Here is a 20230-nt window from a genome sequence, read left to right as displayed (position 1 = left end):
TACTGCCTGAGTTTGCCATTGGTGTGTAAACTAGGCAAGCCATCTGGAGTGACTTACATAGCTTTGTTTTATGTTATCTATATATACAGCTGGATGTAATTGAAACAATTCAGGTTACGTACCTTGATTGAAGGTACAATGGCGGTGCCTCACCCAGGACTGAACCTCTGACCTTCTGGTCAGAAAACATGCTCCTTAAACATTACCCACAGCACCTCCCTGTGAACACAGGTGCCACTATCGCCTGTGATACATGCAGCTTGGGCCTGCTATGGGAAGATGTGGTCATGCTCATCACCTGGCTGGCTTTGGCCTGATTAACCATGGAGACATCACTGAGTATCAGATTGGGATAATCACCAGAGGGGCAAATAGTCTGACTATGGGTACCATCAAGATGGTGGTAAACGCTCACTGTAAGAACAAAATAAGCACCTTCGATAGTCACATAAGACACCTGGGGACCTTACTAGAATATGTGAAGATGGCTGCTCAGAACACTGTGGTTATTGCAGACCCAGACATGGTGAAAGCAGCAGTTACAATTTGTACGGGGTCATTGGTTGCCAGGGTAAAACTATTTTGATGAGACCCACGGTGGGCTGTGCATCTGCTGTGGAGGCACTTGGGAACAGGACACCTTGTCACAAATGCCACCACGGCGGCACCTCAGGTGGGAATTGTTCTGTGTTATTTGCCTGATGCAGTAGTCAACCTTGCTGCCCACCCAGCCGTTCAGTTGGCCAGCCATGGACAGTGAGCCGCCTTCAGCTGAGTGTCCATGGGTCTTGGTCACACTGTCTTTTGTACAGACATCCTCACCCTGGCCAAAGGGCGACGGAGAGTGTGCAAACTCGCCCAGAGTCTGTGAGAGATGGTGTCGGACCTGAGGGAGAGCATCCAACTCAGCCAAAAAATTAGTCTTTTCTTGCTTACCCTTTGGTTAATTGAAGTTTTGACCTTGCAGTGCAGCATGCATTTGTTATAAAAATGCAATTCGCCTGCTTCTTAAAACACCGCTCATCCATTGCTAATTCTTTTGATATATGCATGTCTTGATTCAGCACATTACAGAAAAGCTGTCAAAGGAGAATTTAAGTTAAAGGCCTGAGTTTCGACAGGCTTAAAATGGACTATTGACTCCAGTTTATCTGTCCTGAGGGCAATAGCAGTTAAAGTACAAAAGATTACGGCCAGACCGTGGCACCTTGATTTTAATGAGGCCACGAGGTCTCCTCACTGTGGGGGAAGTGAGGCCGCTGTAGCAAAGATAAAATTGAAAAGCTATATATCAGAGCGTTGAAGATCATCCAAATGGGCAGGATCTATCACTTAGGCAAAATCAAAGCGGAGCGAAGAAATGCAACTTGCCAAGAGAGCCAAGAAAGATGGTCCCAGCTATTCTGAGCACAAAATGACACCTGCATGAATGACTACCCCCCGCTGTAGCTTTAGCGGTTGTGGTCAGACACACAGGAGACAAGAGGCCACAAAATTGTGAAAGGCTTTTTTTGTTGTTGCTTTTATGAGCTTAGGCTTTTTTTTCCCCCAATATCCCGTTGTCATGGTTCCAGATGTAAAAGCTTTAATCCATGCATCGCTGCTCTTTATTAGTGCTTTCAGTAAGGTCTGCATGGCACAAATTTGTTGCACTCCTACCTCTATTTATAGCGCAGAAACAAAAAGTGCTATTTTTAACACAGATTTCCAAAGAAACTAAAAAAAAAAGCCTTCCATAACTTCATACCAAACTCATTATACAGTCACAAGTTGTACTTGCAGTGACAGGCACATTTTTATGAATCACCATGACAACGTGTATGCTACTCATAGCTTCCACTGTGTAACATGCATTTACCTGATACTGACCACTCTCAGAGCAAAATGTAACAATTCAGTATTACTGCAGAAGTGCACTCATGAGTGCCAGAGGATTAGCCTAGCCTGTATTTGTGCATGAAAGGCATTATTTTTGACAGAAAAATGACACAGAACATTTCATTCCTGTTTAAATCCAGCAGAGAAACAAAATGCTCTACTCTTCAGGCAACCTGAAACCCCAGCTGTCTTGAGTTGGTATTACAAGCTTGTTTCAGTGATTGAGGCCGAGTAAGTCAGCAAGGCGATGACTCAGCTTGAAATCAAACATTATAAATGTATCCTTTTCATTTCTTCCATAATTTGAAAAAGTTCCCAAAGAGGTTACCAGTACACAAAATGTAAGATTTTACCTAATGATCTGCTATGCTTATCTATATCAGTTGGCTTATTTTCAATTGCATGATTTCAAACATGAAAAAGAAAAATATCCAAAATGATTAGTTCAACTCCTAGTTTTCAAAAAGTAAATGTGACAAAGGGACCTCAGAGAAAATCTAAAGCTGTGGACATTCTTGAGCTGATCCTCCAGTGAGAACTCGGAACTCAGACAAAACCCACCTCAAACTCACGCTGCGCTAACACGCTCCCCGAGGAGCCCTCAAATACTGCTGACATTTCCCCACACACAGCAGTATAACTTAGAACAACAGCTTAGAGGTGCAACATTCAATGCATGCTTCCGCATTTCACAAGTCGGTTCGTTTATGCGGTCACTGGTGTTTTATGATGAAGCGTGTGGATTTCCTTGTGTGAAATAAAGACAGGAGCAAAGGGTTTGAAACATTGCTGATGTTTAATTCCTCCCATCGATCGTGTGCAAGAGTGGCTGTATGTTGTGCCGACTCGTTTGGTCACGTGTGCTGTCTCCATTGGCTCAGTTCTCCTCATCTGGGAGCGGGGCGGGGAAAAGGGGAGTAGATGTCAGTCAGCGAATGCGGCCGTCGAATGCTGTCACCACATCACAGTTGCATTTGTTAAAGGTCAGAGGCCCACTAAAATACAGCTGGGCATGTTGCCACTTCACTAAAATGTCTTCTTAAAAGCAGTTACTGAAATTGGGCTCCCCCTCCAGATATTTGGGGAGTATTGCTAAGGAAAGAACAGTAAAAATCACACCCAACTCTGAACTTTATGCTCTTGCTCTGGGGAAAAAAACATTCATCAAGCTAATTTGCCAGGTGATGGAGACCATTATGCAAAGGATACCTATACATAAAAAGGACACACCTGCATTAAGATAAAACCCCACACCTATCCTTCTTACCTTCGTCCTCTTCGTCTTCCTCCTCCTCTTCCTCATCCTCATCCTCATCAGAGCTGAATGTTCCGTCAGGGAGGCTATACACCCGAATTACTTGCTGTAGACACACACACACACACACAAACACACAGAGGTAAGTTTTATCAGCTCAGATCCAACACACTGCTCTCCCTCTACCTTTGTGTTCAATGCATGTTTAAAGCTGCAGTTCACATAGCAGGGCTGCTGCTTCAGCAGCCTGTTATCTATCCGCAGTGCAGGGTATTCTACACCGCGGGCTGTATAATGTGGCTGGGCTCGCGGGGGAGGGGGGGGGGGAGGGGGGCCCGCGGGGCTCACCTTGTTGGGGTCCTTGAGGATGAGGTACTTGCCCTCGTCCAACTTGCGGCAGATGTCGATGACACAGCGCAGAATGCCCCAGGCGTTCTCCATGCTCAGGTTGATCTGGCTGGCAAACTCGTTGGGCTTGAACTGCTGGGTGCCCAGGATCACGTGGCGAGAGGAGTCCTTCACGTGGTAGCGGGACACATACCTGCGGAGGGGCAGGAGAGACGGTGAGTGACCCTGGCTGCCGTCCTCTCACCGCAGCAACCTCACAGCGCGTGCAGTCAAAGGACAACGATGGAAAAGAGAGTCGGCTTCCTTTAAAACTTAAAGACATCTCACAGGCAAAAAAAAAAGAACAAACATTAAATAAATACAGTTAAATACAGTTATAAATAAATACTGCGGAAGAATGTTCTCATCCACTACGCAGGAATTTCACTAAGCCGGATCACCGGTTCACTGTGTGTGCGTTAAAGTGTGCGCTTTACACTGTGTGTGCATGTTAGACTGTGTGCGCATTAGCATGTGTGTGCGCTTTAAGAGTGCAGGTTACTGTGTGCAGTGCTGTGTGTGTGTGTGTGTGTGTGTGTTACACTGTGTGTACTTTGAAAGCGTGGGTTAGTGTGTGTTGCTCACCCCAGTTTGAGGTATTCAGACCCAGCCAGCATGGCACAGCAGGTCCAGCGGGCCAGTTTATAGCTGTTATTTTTCAGCTCTGTGGCCAGAACCGCCCCTCTCTGCGAGTCCAGCTTCTGACGCCAGTCGACACCGTTGCAATACTGACAGCATAAAGACACACAACATTAACGAACAGCAGCTACAAATATCTGTGGGCTTTCTGCAAGTTTCCAAAGGAGAACCCAACCTTTCATATCATACACACAATTCTCTCCTCCCCATCCTGAACGTACTAGCCGCCTATCAAAGTAAACTGGAAATACTGAGAGGAAACACACCCACGCACAAAAAAGTTTGACACTGTACAGCATCAGATGTGAGTGTAAAGAAATAGTGTGGATTGGTTGGTCATAATGGAGCAGACACGTGAAGGATGTGCAGATTGTTTGATAAGGACGGCGGTGACATGAGGGCCATGCAGATTGGTTGATGAAGAGGGATCTGACATGTGAGGGCCATGTCGATTGGCTGGTGAGGATGGATCTGACATCTGAGGGCCATATTGACTGGTTGATGAGGGTAGGGCAGGCATAAGACAGCCAGGCTGATTGGCTGATGCAAGCAGAGCTGACATGTGTCGGCCCTGCGGATTGGCTGATGAGGATGGAGGGACGGGCTCACCCTGGAGTCCCACTCGTTCAGGGTCTTGATGTTGATGAAGGACACCTCCCCACTGGCTCCGGTCATCACACCATCGTGCTCGCAGCGCACGATCAGGTCGATGTCGTCTCCCAGCTTCCAGCGCCGATACCTGAAACGCACAGACAGAGGGGGCGATCCCATCACAAAAATATCCCTGTCTTTGCAACACGCATGACTGCTACGTCTGAGGCATCCAGCAGCCCATCAAGTGATGAATGCTTATCTACTGAAGCTCATGCGACACACTCAAACACAGAGCAACAGTGGCGGCAGTGTAGCACAGTGGTTAAGGAGCAGGACTCGTAACCGAAAGGTTGCCGGTTCTATCCCCGCTGGGACACTGCTGCTTGGGCAAGGTTCTTAACCCACAGTTGCCTCAGTAAAATATCCAGCTGTATAAATGGATAACATTGTAAAGAACTGTAATCTATGTAAGTCGCTTTGGATAAAAGCATCTGCCAAATGAATAAATGTAAACGCAAATGCAAATGTTCTAAAACACTCAGATACTCCAAACTCAAACACAAAAAAAAAACTGCTGGAGTGCAGTACTAGGAGTGAACAGCAGAGGTCAGGACTCACCGGTAGGCAACAGAGGCCACTTCGCTCTTATCCATGTCCTCCTCCACAAACGGGTTGGGGTTGGGGAACTTGTGCCTCTCTCCACCCTGAGAGGGACGATTTTCTTGTAAGACCAGCTGTACAGCCAATGTGCAAGCACTCCCTGTGTGGGGCTCTGCAGCCAGCCTGGGACACTATCAAACACCCATCTCCCCTTTCTGCTGGGACACTGTCCTGTTCAGTCACAGTATCCACCCTTTCAACCCCAGCGCCAGGTGCCTGATGGCTCGAAACTCAAATCTGACCTGTTATCCTTGCTTGAATGTTAAATTGTTTCCCCAATTGTCATGTCGTTACTTAACGTGCATGTCTATGCTTAGAGTCATGTGCAAAACAAATTCCCTTTGGAGCTTTTCCAGACCACCGTTAATCACTTGTAGCGCCGTAGAAAGATGTAAGCTAATGCTGTTCGTATGGCTGAAGAGCTGGATCTGACTAAAGATAATTCGAGAAACAGTGGGAAATGGTGATCTACCGGGTTGCCGTGGGAGACGTACCATGCGCAGACACTGCTGTGAGAAGTTGTGGTTGATGTAGGTGGCTTCCATGGCCAGGTTCCGGGGTGAGTTGAACGAGTTGCCCTCGTCCTGCGGTGGCTCATTGGCCGTCTCGCTCACAGTCAGCAAATCTGCGAGAGGCAGATAGTCACAGATACTCTGTAATATAACCAGATATTCGGCTCCTGTATCTCTTCCATCCTATGAGATTCTCTTTTCTAACAGGAAGTTCCAATGCTGTTGACAGGGCTAGAAGATGGAAAGAATGCAAACAGGCAAAAAAAACAAAAAAAAACAAGACCCAGAGGGAGGGGCACTGCTCTGTTCACATGCAATTTTGGCCCTTCAAGGTGCTCATACAGCATGTGTATGAAGCTTAAGATCACACATATCCTTTGCCCCCCACTGTACAGAAATAGAGGACTGGGTAGTGGAAAAGGTGGAAAAAGAGGTTTTCACAGTCCTTTCCCATGACTTTATTACTAGGGCTCTGCATGCACCCAGAGTGTCATCATTTAACTTAGCCTTCCATGCTGTTTTAAGATGAGGAACTATAACTGATTGCTCTCCACACCAGTCCTGCAGAAAGCAGCAAAATGCAGAGCTCACCAAAATCTGAGTTGTCTCTTTTGTCAAAGAAGAGCTTGTTGCCCACTCTCTGAACGATGATGTCCCAGGAGTTCACTGAGCGCGTGCAGCACATCAGGGTGGCCAGGATGGCATCGGTGGCAAACACATTGCCCTGGGTCTTAGCCAGCTGCAGAGGAAGCAGAGGGAAGCATATGCTAAATTATACACAGGAATCTCTATTCAGTCGGCATGAACAAAAACATGCCCCAAGAAACAATGACAACAAACCATCCCTGTGTGAAACTACAGTCAGCAGTTAAGCTGCATGACAACAGCAACTTATACCTGAGCGTCATTAAACAATCTGAGCGCACTTCTAGAGTAGCTGTGTGAAATGTCTACTTTAGTAGCCAGTTCAGACTAAGTAATTTTACCTGTCCTATGAATCAATAAATCACACAAAATCAATAAATCAGTGTCTCCTCGTACTTGGTCTTGTATTTTAAAAGGTAAAAAGTCTGTCAGCCCTGGACCCATTTCCTTGGTTTTGCCTGGTCTTGGTACACACAGGTGAGTGTGTGTGTGGTGCCGCATACCTTGCGGATGACAGGGTCATCAGTGGTGGTGACGGTGTGGAAGATCCTCTTGATGCTCTTCAATGGCCTCTCGTTGCGGGTGGTGATACGATCAAAGGCCTTGTCATAATACTCCAGAGCGCCACAGCACTCGCTGAGAGGAGGAGGGGGAGACGATTAGAGACGTGAGAGGATGAGGTCAGCTTCATCTCCACAGATCCACAGAGCACCGCAGTGACTCAACACAGAGCACCCCCATTTCCAGCCCCCCCCCTCCTCCTCCTGACACGCACTGCTTATGTAAACTGTTGTTACTCGCAGATTCCTTCGCTGTACGCTTTATGCCGCTGGACCAGACTCTTCTCGCTCACAGCTCAGGTTATTCTTGTTGTGTGACTTGCGTGTCCGGTGAAAGTAGGCGCTTATTGTAGGGACAGGAAGTCGCCCTTGCTTCGGCGTTTCCAGGGAAACAGTGGATACTACTGCGGCAGAACCGGTGACTCACATGTCGACAGGGTCGGCCACCTCCATGTATCTCATCTTCATCAGCCTGGGGAAGTCCATCTCCTCTTTCACCTCCCAGTCACTGCGCACCTCCACCGAGGAGTCCCGGGGCTTCAGCTGGGCCTGAACAGAGGGGTCGGGGAAGGACAGGAGCGAAGGGGGTGGGTAACAGGACAAAAAGAGAGAGGGGATGAAGGAAAGAAAGTGTGGGACAGAAGGGGAAGCAAGAGGAGGGTGGGGGGATGAAGACGCCAGGTAAGAAAAACGCCCACATAAAAATACAACTTCTTCCAGTGAAAAGGTGAGACAACATGGTCTACAGTACGACTGACAAGTTCCTCGTACCTGGGACTTCTGGTCCCATTTCTGACGGACACCAAACTGCTTCTGAAACTTCTTCTGCAGGCGCATGCGATCCCTGATCACGGAAGAAGAAATGAGAGAGACAGTGCGCCTGTTACGAAGCCAGGAGATATTACTGTGTGCTTAACATTCTGGAAAGGTCAGCCCTACCAAAAGAAAAATTAATATTTCACTTCCCACATACGCAGATATATTGCATTTCGGCCCAAGTACACGGTGAAGTTATTTTTCTCATATACTGTGTGCTGATTAGGTCGCTGTGCAGTGCACGCACGGCCGGCAGAACAGCTCACCTCTCCTTCTGCTTGGCGCTCTTAGGCAGAGTCTGCAGGTTGAACTGGGTCATGTTCCTGCGGTCCTTATCTCGGCGCAGGTTCCTCTGTCAATCACACACACCATCCACAATCAGCTCCAATGTCACAGACACACTGTACCATCAACCATGGAACATTAGTAACTCTGTACATTGCAACTGACTTAATTCTTATTATTCTTATTATTAATGTTTTATGATAAAACAGAAAGGTTACTTATATATTAGCAGACAGTTCTCACTCAGTAATGCTTCAGCAGTCACTGCCACTAGAGTTACATCTTTATAAATATCCCTATCTGAGCTTTTACATTAGATCTGTGTATACACAATGAAAACTATGAGACTATTAATTGCAAAGGTTCCGATGATGCAGCATTTGCTGCATATGCTAGCATGCATGCACACGCACGTCACCCAGTCAGCCCAGCTCCATACCTGCGCAAACCTCATGCGGTTCCTCTGGTAGGCTGACTTCTGTGCCTTGGCCGTGTCCACCAGCTGGAAGCTCGCCTCATCCTCTTCGTGGAAGTAGGCATACTGATTGCCACCTCCAAACTGAGAGGAGTACTTATCTGTAACACAGACACGCACACACCCTTTGATTAGCACAGTGGCTTACGGAATGGGCAGGAACAGTAACTGCACATGACTGGCAGTATTAACCTCTTACAAACAGCAAGACTTCATTCTCAGTAACAATCAGTGGTCTGTGTATTAATCCTACTTTGAAATATCCCCGTCATATAGTACATCAACATCTATCTTTTTCGCTCAAAAGACTGATAGTTGCATTTTATCCACCACTAAAACAATAAAGTTCAATATTTTCTGAGGGGAATTCATTGAAATTGATCATAAAAGGGCATGAAATGTGAGCTTGACATTTCAGCTGCTTAGAAACTCAATAATTCTGAACCGAAGAGGCTCAGACACTACTTCCTGAATAACTGCATGTCCTTAGGAGGTAGATTTAGGCCAGTGTTTCCCAAACCTCTCCTGGAAGACCCCTTGTCCTGCATGTTTTAGATCTCTCCCTGCTCCAACACAGCTGATTTAAATGATCAGTTTGTTATTAAGCAGCTTCAGGAGTTCATAACGACTTGATCGTTTGAATCTGATTTAGACTCACTTGTGTATCTCTTGTCTTGGTAAGTAGCTCCAGTCCAGTCTGCCACCTACAGGGAAAAGAGACAGTCAAAGATTTTGAGAAGGTAAAACACCATGAATATTTTAATACCTAATACGATGTAACATGTTCCATGTTAACTGGTTCCATAATGACTCATGTCAAATCAAACTGAAAAAAATCACATGCTTGTCACTAATATAGATAAGACCACTATTCGTTAGCGTACTGAAGTGTGTGTAGATAGCTCACTGTCGTAAGGGTGTGCAAGGGCATTCCTCCTGTGCTAACTGCATAGCCTATTGCTGTTCAGTTGTGTGTGAGGGTATTCTTTGTAACACTGCTCAACATTCCTGTGCTTATGAGGGCACTCACCTTGCCCAGTCGGTCCCCCTTGCTGAAGGGCTGGTAGGGCATGTCCTTGAACTTCTCTGGGACAGCACAGGGACCCCAGCCCGAGGGATTGTCCTGGATCACAGGGGCGTGGAATTTCGCCATGATCTGACTGAGATGAAGAAGGGAACCAAGAGATTATTCATCTATAAATGAACTATCCCCAACCATCAAACAAAAAGTCTCTCAACATTTTATTTCCTCCACCTGTAGCAGATGCTCAGCCCTCAAATACATTTAGTACAGAAAGTCTGCTGTCACATCCTGCTATTGTAGCCTTGGCTTTTGCAGGGGGATTCAAATTAAGCTTAAAAGTGTACCGAATTTTCTATTAGTGGTCAAAGTCTTAACCTGTGCTTAGAGACCATTCGGTCAAGGCCTCAGACGATGTTCAGCACTGCTTTCTCCAAACATGCACATGGTACATGTCAGCTTGCGCAGTGGACTAGTCATCATAGACCCAAATTAAGTAATTCTGAGACTAGTATTACCATTTCAGTTGGTTGTGTAACATGTGATAGCTGACATGTAGTTCGATATCAGCAGAAATATGGGACTTGGCCATATTTTAATTAAACAGAGAAAGACATATCCTGTAGCTATACGTGACTAATTATCGAGTTACATTACATTACTGTCATTTAACAGACCGTCTTATCCAGAGCGACTCATGTGGGTTACATTTTTTTCCACGTTACCCATTTATACAGCTGGATATTTCCTGAGGCAATTTGGGGTTAAGTCCCTTGCCCAAGATCAGGCCCGGCGCAGTGGGGATGCATTGCACCTCCAGATGAACCCCAGTGCTCCCCTCAGTTATCTCCTTATATCCCGATGTCTACATAGTATTTATGACTGTTTATGCACCCCCGTGGAATGCAATCGCACCTCTCTGTATTTTCTCCTGGCGCCGAACTTGCCCACGGGTACAACAGCAGTGCCCCAGTTACCTATTATGTGTTTTTGTGTTTATAATAATATGCCTCTGACAGTTTCAAAAGGGCAATCATGCGTAGCATATTACCCCTCAGTCCAGAACCATTTGCTTGTAACTTGTGATGCAAGGTTGGTAGGCCGGTAGCAAACTAAAGTTATTCCCGGAGCAATCAATTGCTCTGAATGTACCCTTGTAAATTTGTAGCTAGCTGGACGGGTCGGTGTCGAGGGCGAAAACAAATGATAAAGCAAGACACCTTGATGAAAAAGGGCTAGCTGGCAAAAGCAGTTAGGTACATCAGACAGCAACTGTTGGACATCCCGCTAATACACGACGTATGCTGCACATCACCTATTAGCCAACTGGGTATCAAACAAACCGGCTTCAGGTTTACTCTGTGTAATTGAGGGTATACGTACATGGGTCTGTGTCAAGATGTCACTGCCATATTTACTTACATTTCGTAGTTATTTTTCTAAATACCTAAACTAGGATCCCGTCCATGCAGTTCCACCGCGCCAGCATATTGCAGGCAATCTTTCTGCAATTTTTGCTACATTTAGCAGCCATTAGCAAAATGTCACACTAGTTAAGTCGTTCGTTACTTCCAGGAATCTGTCATTCGCTCGCAAGACGACGAATATAGTCGAAAGAGCATTTGTTAACTGGCTAAAGACAACTGAAACACTTAGTATGGACAAATGTGTCTATTACAGCATTTACGAATAGTATCCAATTGCTAGCTACCGGTACTCGCCAGTTAGCCAGCAAGGAGGATCTGAGGATATAAAACACTATTAACTTTCCAAACCACATAAATAATGCCACACAACAACAACACTCACTTTAATACGCAAGTACAAGTGTTTAATACCTTGTTCTCAGCTTGTAAATCGAAGGATGTTAGCAAGTTGTACTGTCCATGAACCTCAAAATTTTTAACATATCATCTTCCAGTATGCCGGCGGAAAAGGATCAAACACAGCGTCGTAAAGCGGTCTGTGCTTCCTGTCGTGATAAAGTTTTACGACATTCCACTTCATACACACCCACTCGCAGGTGCGTTATTGGGGAGTAAATGCTTTCAACATGTGTTTTTGCCATGCGTTATACCCATGAATTAATTATTGAGTTCAGTCGATTAATTTTACTCTACGAACTAGTAGACAACTTTACTAAAATGAGTTAGCTAGCTCGTGGGGTTGCTAGCATTTGTTAGTCAACTGTAAAACTGGCTAGGTGCTTTTCTGCTGGAAACGTACACCACACCGTAAATCCGTAGAAAACCCATATTCAGCAAACTAGTTTGTCGACGAGCCAATTGGTAAATTATACCATGTTTGACTTGGTTGGTCAGAAGCTAACTAGCCAATCTGAGATCGTTCAAAAACTAAAGGAACTGTACTGTGCAAGAGTGACAGAAAAATTGAGTGTTGCAAGTGACAGGGAATGATTTGGTGTACATAACTGATATTTAAAAGTAGCTTATACGTACAATCACTATCAATTGTTGCTGCTGCTACATTACAACAATTATTTTACTGTTACGATTTTTTGTTACTGCGATCCATAGCTCCCTAATAAATTCAAGACTAAATATTTGCAGCACTTCTGACAAGCTTCTGACAACCTAGCTAACTACCATACACACCATTGGGGTTCATACTGCGCGGAGTAGCGGCAGAAGGGTTCCGTTGACGCCCAAAACTAACACAAAAAGGCTGACCAGCTACACTGCATCTGTAGGCTGGTAGCCAGCTCTTTATGCCGTCACGCCTCCTTTCACCTGACAATCAGTAACTTTTTATGAATGTCTTCGTCATAGGTGACGCACTTTGGATTCTTGAGTTTGGAGGGATTTCAAAGAGTACCTTTAAGAACTGTGTTTGTGGTGAGTGTCCACAAAGGAAAACGTTTAAAAATGCTGAACTTGGTAGAAATGGTGACAAGTGGGAGTCTGCATTAAAGAATGCATTATATGAACCAGACGGATGCTTACAAAGGAACATACTGTACAATGCAACTCGGCCTGCAGTTAGTGTGTTGGTTATTCTTAGTGGGAGACATTGAATATTTGTTCATCTCGTGGACTATGAGTTACCTTGAACATTGAAAGCCATCTTCTAGCCTGAAGGGAATAATCATATGTCTTACTTCCTGTTTCCATGGTACCTCCAGACTGTATTGTTGAGCTGTTTAATGCTCCCACTGCTGAGGATTGTGGGATTGCGAGCATTTTCCATGGCGTCCGAATCGTACACGTCTGGTACACACTCTGCAGCCTTCGTCACCTGTCCTAATGAGCAGGTGGCCAAAGACCTGGCCAGGTAAAGAGGGTAATGCCTTGATGCTAGAAATGTTCTGGGATTTTAAAAAGCCATATAGTGGTTTTGTGGACTGATACCATTTTGAGGTCTTGTGAATTTTTTTTTTGTTCCATCCATTTGCCCACCAGTGTGAATCACAGATCATCAGTTGATCATAGCATGAATACAGACGCATGTACATCAGCCACGCCATCTTCATATCCAGTGTTAGGTTAGTGTGCTTGGTAACGTTTATAATCTCAATGTACCATGTTATCTTTCCCAGAGGAATGGTGGAGAAGAAATTGGCTGCCTGTGTCAACATTGTGCCAAAGATCATGTCAGTGTGAGTGTTGGCAAAAGCTCTGGTTCATATAGACACCACACACATTCACAGAAAAGTTTGCGACATAAAGTGCAACTCCTCTGGGTTTCAGATACGAGTGGCAGGGGAAGATCGAAGAGGACAATGAGGTGTTACTGGTGAGTCTCATTTACCAGGTCTGTGTTTTCTCTGGTTTATACAGATCAATTTAATCACTTTATCCCAGAGCGATATTGAACCCACCACACTGTTCAAATTATTAAAGTGTCACTTTCCACAATGAACTTGGAATCTGTTAATGGAAATTTGACAATATTCACTTCTATCATTGAATTCTTCGGAAGGGCATGCTCTCAGTAGTCTAGCCATGAATTTTAATGCATAACATCTTTCCCCCTTTTAGATGATTAAAACCAGAAGTTCAAAGGTTTCAGCTTTGGCAGAATATGTAAGGTGAGCCTGTAGATTAGAGGATGTTATTTGTCAAGTTACATGTTCTGTCCTGTAATGCTTTTGTAGATTGTTTAACCAGTTGGGCCATTGATAATGTAGTGCAACCTCAGATATAAAGGTATCAGTAAATCACCATGTTCAACAAGATTTAGATTAATGTTTTGTGAACAGGTTATTGCATACATTGAAATATGAATGATTTAAAAGTAGTATTGTGAAATTAGACTTTCATCGGGGTGAAACTAAGTGTGCACATCAACTACTGGGCTGGACCTCTCAAACCTCAATTATGATTTATTACGTTGTTGTAAGCCCTGAGATTGTTACCTTTTCAGCATGCCATAATGTAATTTGATGAGTAAAAAACACAAAAAGGTTATGGTACATTTTGCAGGTCAAATCATCCGTATGAAGTGGCCGAGGTCATCAGTCTGCCCATAGACCAGGGAAACCCACCCTACCTGAAGTGGCTGGGTGATGTTGTACCTGAGTGACTTCTCTCTACCGCCACCAGTGGACTTTTTTTTGGAGGTTCAGTGACATTTTCTCCCGTTTGCAGTAATGCATTTCATCTGTCTGAGAGGGCAAGAGAGGTAAAAATAAAGCCAACTGAGTGAACTGGAAATGCTTGACATGCCAGCGTGTTTTATTTGTGTTTTTGTTCAATAAAGTATGCACTAATGTAGTCTTTCACCTTTCAACCAGTGAGGATCCTGGTTGAATAATCATGATGTCAGATTTAATTTACCATTAGCAACACCAATTTAATAACATTAAACTGAAGTGAATCTTGAGAGGCTATTTATGGTACATCATTAATGTAGTCTTAATATCCTCAATACAAAGACCGAGAGTGAAAAGCAACCACTCTAGGTGGGTGGTGTGTCTGTGATGATCAGATTTGATCAGTCGATGTTAGTCTTGGAGCCACTAGGTGGAGACATTTCCCCACTTACCTGCATTGCTTATCTGCTGGTATTTAACAATCCTCCAGCAGTCCCTGACCCCAAGGTGTCCTAGGCCCAGATCAAAGCAATACACAATGTACTTTGTCTGTGACTTTATATAATGAATATAAGAAATTGTGACATTTCCCTTTTACTTTTACACATCGTCTGTTATTTCCAGTATTCATTGACCTCTTGATGGTGTGTGTGCATTGGAAATATGTCAAACTTCCTCCCTCAAAGTTAAAGACAAAGAGCATAGCAGATTTAATCAGGTTGATAGTGGTGCAGCTGTTTCTGGGTGGTAGTCAGGTCTGTTAAGAGCAAAGGGGGGCTCTTTAGAGGCTTTTCGAAGGCTGTCTCATCCCAGCCAACTAGTAGCCTGCACAGAAGATGTATAGAGTGAGGTGGCCCCATGCTTTGAATATATATATTATAAATATATATATATATATATATATATATTTATAATATATATATTTTTATCTATATATAAAATATAAATAAAAAAATATAGATTCTTTATTGTCAACCTCTGGTTAATGTCACCCATAGATGTTTTTCTTGTCAGTTGTGGTCAATGGGAAAGATACAATTTTCTTGTTCCGTGTAATATTTTTTATAGATTTATTAAGTAAAGTTGTCAATATGTGCATGTCAATATACATTTTATGCCTCAGTTCATGTAAAATCCCAACTTTGCTCCTCAATAAGTGAATAAGAAGTTTTTTTTTTTTTTTAATGCTGCGATTGCACGTCTATATTCTGTCTCAGCATGACCTCTTAGATTTATTCTGGTCATGTAGTGAGCTCCTTAACATCCAGCGCAACATCTGAATCTCAGAAAAAAAAAAAACATGCCAAACAAGAAAAAAAATTAATTTACTAGGTTACATGTGTCTTCCTGTGTGGGTTTTGCTCATGCAGGTAATTGATGCAGAGATCAGGTTCCCACCAGGTTTGTGGTTTTGTATCATTGCACTAGCTGCATTCATTAATGGGCACTGCTGCCAGACATGCTGTTTAATTAAACCACTATGCAGACAGTGTTATGACCCAGGTAACCTTCATTGGGAAAAGCACACCTTTAACTGGGGTGCACACATTTCTTATTTCCAGTCTAAGCACTGTAGGATTTTCATAACCTTAAGAATATATGCCACACATTGTTACCTTGCGACTATCGTGCCTCATTGCTCAGCTGTAGTTCTCACTGTATGTTCCAGTAACAAATGGGTAAGTCCTCACTAGGGCCATGAAGCTGCAGTGTTTTTTAGAGGAATTCACCTCCAAAAAAAGACTGATTGAGATGGGTGGACCTAGCGAGTGCCTAGAATGAGGTTGGATTGGTGTGTGATGACGTGATCATCCTGTACAGTCTCATTCTGTGTCAGTCTGTCTTTTGTGTTTCAGCCTGGGGAAATCGCGATTTCAGTTACAGAGCAATCGGCTAATCTTCCCAAGGAAAATCTTACAGGACAATTTAACTCTCAAGAGGTTCCAGCACTGCGCATTGAGCATCCAGGGGAGCTTCACATACTCTCAGCTGAAATTCAAGTGTGTTGCTCCCCATTACATTGGATTTAATGACATTACGTTTAACCAGGTCACTTAATGTATTTTGAATAGCAGTGAGCAGAGATTTTATAAGATGCTCCCCATGGCTGACCTCTCTTATCTTAATCAGTCCCTCCTGTATGGATTTTCCTTCAAGCAGATCTTAAGAAGTCTTTGTGCATTCTCAATGCCCAATTATCTAAGGGAAGAAAAGTCATGCCAGTTACGAGCGGACACATTATTGTGGCACAAACACTTTTTTGAACCTTTGAATAATATATTTACTGCTGCAGTTACATAACTATGCAAAGTATTCGAAGAGTGTGGGGAGTTCAACTGGTGCGTCAAGCGAAAAAAAAAAAAAAACATTCATTCAGCACCACACACGTTTAAAGAGTAAAGCTATTTCCATTAGCAATGACTACAGAATAACTCCCTCTCGAGCGAGCTGGGCACCAGGGCCCCTGCTGTGATTTATGACGCCATCGCGAGGGTATGTGGGTCTGTTGACAGGGTGCAACGCAAAGCAAAGCAGAATGTTTGTCCCACGTCACGCTCCTGATTGGGAAATAACGAGGCTCCCGAGGTGAGGTTGAGGTAGAAAGGTCAGTGCGTCTTGCACCCTCTTCCCTCTCCAACTCTGGCCCTTCCCCTTCCATTATTCAGCATTTCCTGGATGTGGCGAGCAAAGGGGAGCTCTGTGAGAAAAATCCAAATCCAGTCATGGACAGGAAAAATAATGACACAGGTAATCAGTGCCTATGGGAAAGAAAGATATTCTGTATATGTACATATACTGTAGATATACACAGATGAAAACAACAAGGGCCTGCATAGTTGGCTTTATTTGTGTGTCTAATCAGGATGTGTCTTTTGATTCTTATTAATGACCGGGTGGGTTAGTGTCTGTTAAAAAAAAAGCCTAGCACACTGCTGCATCCATTGATGACACTATTATTGATGATGATAATATGTGTGTAAAGTACTTAGTGCTTTAGCGTTCAGTGTACACAATAACAGGAGCACCATGTCATATGTTCCCTCTCGGTTCTTGTGTACCGTGTGCTATACTGTATCTCTGAGGCATGACCTGTGTTTGTCTGGAGTTGTAGTCGATAGCCTGAAGATGTTTGCAGTTGAAGTGTGAGCACTTTCACAGCTGAGCGTAGTGGCGGGTGGCAGAGAGTCATTATAGGGTCCATTCTTCTGTGTCAGGGCTGGAACCACATGGTCTGGAGTTAGAAATGGTGCGCGCTGTTTCACAAGGGGTAAGTGCATTGCATGTCATTAAAGCAAGATTTAACACCTCATTCCCACAGCAATATTTTTTCTTCCTTTTCTTTTCTGTCTCTCTCTTTCTCTCATACACACACACGCACACACACTCATTGCCATTTCGTCCACCCACTTACCTATCAGTCCATCTAATAACATCACACAAAACTTTCCTTTTCTCTTCTCCCTGGCAATTGGTCTCTTAGCAACATGACTCACTCTTCCAGAGAATGGCATTGTAGTTGAAGGAGAGTTTTCATTTTGTGTGTGTGTGTGTGTGTGTGTGTGTGTGTATGTGACAGGGAGAGGGAGAAAGTGTGTGCATGCATGCTTGTTTGTTGTTACCTGCTGTCTTTATGTGCTTGTATGTATCTCTATTTGCAGGGTACAGGTTGTCATCCACAACTCTAACTGTATTAATGACACTTCAGGATTGATGCTGTCTGATGAGACTCATAATGCAGCCCTTGGAAATTCAAGGATTGCCATCCTTTCATGATTGTCATGTGGTTGTATAAATCAAAGATGCCTCATGCACATGAATATGGCAGGGGAGAGGATGAATGCCACCTTTGCTGCCACCACACTACACTTTCTTATGAGCAGCTTATGGTTGGGACATAGATACTGTCATATTTTTTATTCTGTTTGGATCTGTGGCTTCTTGCTTGTGTTCTTTTTTCAGTGAAATTCAAGTCAAAAACAAGAGCCAGAAGGTGACATACTGTCATTTCTCAGATCCCATTTCTAAGGAGTATATCAGTTAGATGGCACAGTAGTTATACATGTTGATGTCACATCAAAAGACATACAATTATCCAAGGACAAATATAAAGAAAAAAGGTCCCTGCTGATAAATAGCATCTCACTCAAAATTTGCACAGTTGAGCTTGCTGCAGCACAAAGCAATGTCTCCACTATTCCTAAATGTGTGTTATGAGCCAGTTGCTCCATTCATGTTAGCAGTTCTTTGGATTACACTGTAAGCACCCAGTATCGTGTTATTATATAGGAAGAAAAAATAGCAGAACCCAATGTAATACCTACAGCATATTCTTTTGCAGTGTAGGAGCCACGCACAGTAAGTGTGGGGTTGTGATGAAGAGGCTCTTGGCAGAATTGGCGAGCAGTACCTGGATGCTGTAAGTGCTGACAGACTGATGACTTACACCTGTCAGTGCCACCCATATCAGGTGTCGTGTTGTGCTGTATTGATAGGTGTTGAAGCATTGTGTGTTATTTGTAAAGGCTACGGGGGTGTTGAAGGATCTTTGATCACCCTCTTTGGCTTGCTGATGTCCTCAATACCCACCCGGTCCGGACTCGAGGTCGCTGAGCTTCTTGGGATGCAGTGGCGCAGTGGAGAGCTGGGCTGGACGCTTAGCGATGCTGCCGACGCCACAGGCTGTTTTTCACTGTAGTGTTTTCACAGCCTGTCTTTACCCCCTCCTTCACTTTGCACCAAACATCACGCTCACTCTCATAACGTTAGTGCTAATAGACAGTCTGGAACCACTCCAATAAGCGTGAATGCAATTACTGACAGGTGTTATGTATTAGGGAGCTTCCATTAAGAACAGCGTTTTTTTTTTTTTTTTTTGGTGAATGTGAGCGCCTTTTAACACTGTGTGTTTTCATGTCCTCCCGAGTTTGGTGAAGATGATAGATGCTGGCACAAGGGCCACCACCCCTGCTTCAAAGCACTGGCTTTTCAAGGAAGGGCATTCAAGCTACTCTTCCATCAGAGACGCAAACATTGGCTTACCTGCTGTTTTTTCTCAGGTTCTGTAATGAGCTTTTGTTTTGGTTTTAGGTCAAGCCCTGTTTTCAGTCTATATGTGAGTTAAATGGAGCCATAAAACATGCAAGTTAGGAAATGCAAAGAATGAGGATGGTGCTGGATCACTTGTATGTGGCGTTTACCAGTGAATAGCCTTACCACAGATAGCACTCTGCAAATCCTTAGTTTGTCGGCACACTCCCCGCGCTCTCTCTTGTCAATTGATTGTTCTGCTCCCGGTTTCTCTCATCCATCACAGTGAAGGATCACCTAAGGACGAAATACGACATGGCCAATACTGTTTAGCACTGCCAGGGACAGCTAATCTGGCAGTCTGTGAGTGTAACCCCCCCCCGGGTCTTCTCTCTCACCACCTCCAACACACACTCTCAGACACACACACACACACACACTCACACGCGTATGAACACATATGTATACATGCATACACGTACATGCACACACAAATTCACATTCACTTATGAGTGAACACACACACACACACACACACACACACTTGCTCACACAAACAGACATACAAATTAAAAATACACATAGGCAAATTAAAAAGGTGCATCTGTATGTGTGTGCACTGAACATGTAATGTACACACACACAAACACACATATGAACATGTACGCATAAACAAATGAACAATACCCTCAGTACAAATGGCTTTGGTCCAACACGGTAGTTGCTTTATTGTTTGGATTTGCTCTCACAGAGGCAATTTAGAAGCTGTCTGTGCAGCATTTGAAAAATTGATTCTTTTAAAAATGCCTCCTCTGCTCCATGCCCGCAAGTATGAAGCTCCTCAAATCGGTTTGTTTACACTGTGATTGATACCTGCCCTTTAGATCCTTGGCAGGCTATCAAGAAAGGGGCGACTTAGAATA

The 20230-nt window shown here is 44.0% G+C and overlaps 2 protein-coding genes across 2 annotated transcripts; one reads left to right on the top strand and one right to left on the bottom strand.

Moving 5' to 3' along the window:
• Positions 1–2655: 2655 nt before the first annotated feature.
• Positions 2656–11672, bottom strand: LOC118780827 (eukaryotic translation initiation factor 3 subunit D-like). The gene is made up of 16 exons (XM_036533548.1): positions 11566–11672; positions 9737–9866; positions 9365–9410; positions 8671–8807; positions 8213–8298; positions 7902–7974; positions 7558–7679; positions 7074–7206; positions 6517–6664; positions 5908–6038; positions 5372–5457; positions 4769–4898; positions 4106–4248; positions 3482–3674; positions 3146–3239; positions 2656–2769 (listed from the first exon to the last, which is right to left on the bottom strand). Exons 2-16 carry the CDS (start codon positions 9857–9859, stop codon positions 2756–2758), a joined length of 1659 nt encoding a protein of 552 aa, XP_036389441.1. The 5' UTR covers positions 9860–9866; positions 11566–11672; the 3' UTR covers positions 2656–2755.
• A 29-nt stretch (positions 11673–11701) lies between these two features.
• Positions 11702–14379, top strand: LOC118788548 (protein CutA homolog). The gene is made up of 7 exons (XM_036544579.1): positions 11702–11750; positions 12517–12582; positions 12870–13018; positions 13284–13343; positions 13435–13480; positions 13726–13775; positions 14170–14379. The coding sequence occupies exons 3-7, from the start codon at positions 12891–12893 to the stop codon at positions 14267–14269; spliced, it is 384 nt and encodes a 127-aa protein (XP_036400472.1). The 5' UTR covers positions 11702–11750; positions 12517–12582; positions 12870–12890; the 3' UTR covers positions 14270–14379.
• The last annotated feature ends 5851 nt before the right edge of the window (positions 14380–20230 follow it).

The sequence above is a fragment of the Megalops cyprinoides genome, chromosome 1, assembly GCF_013368585.1.
Source record: "Megalops cyprinoides isolate fMegCyp1 chromosome 1, fMegCyp1.pri, whole genome shotgun sequence".
Taxonomy (NCBI): domain Eukaryota; kingdom Metazoa; phylum Chordata; class Actinopteri; order Elopiformes; family Megalopidae; genus Megalops; species Megalops cyprinoides.
Note: the sequence above shows the minus strand (reverse complement) of the source record. Positions and strands in the feature narration are given on the sequence as shown.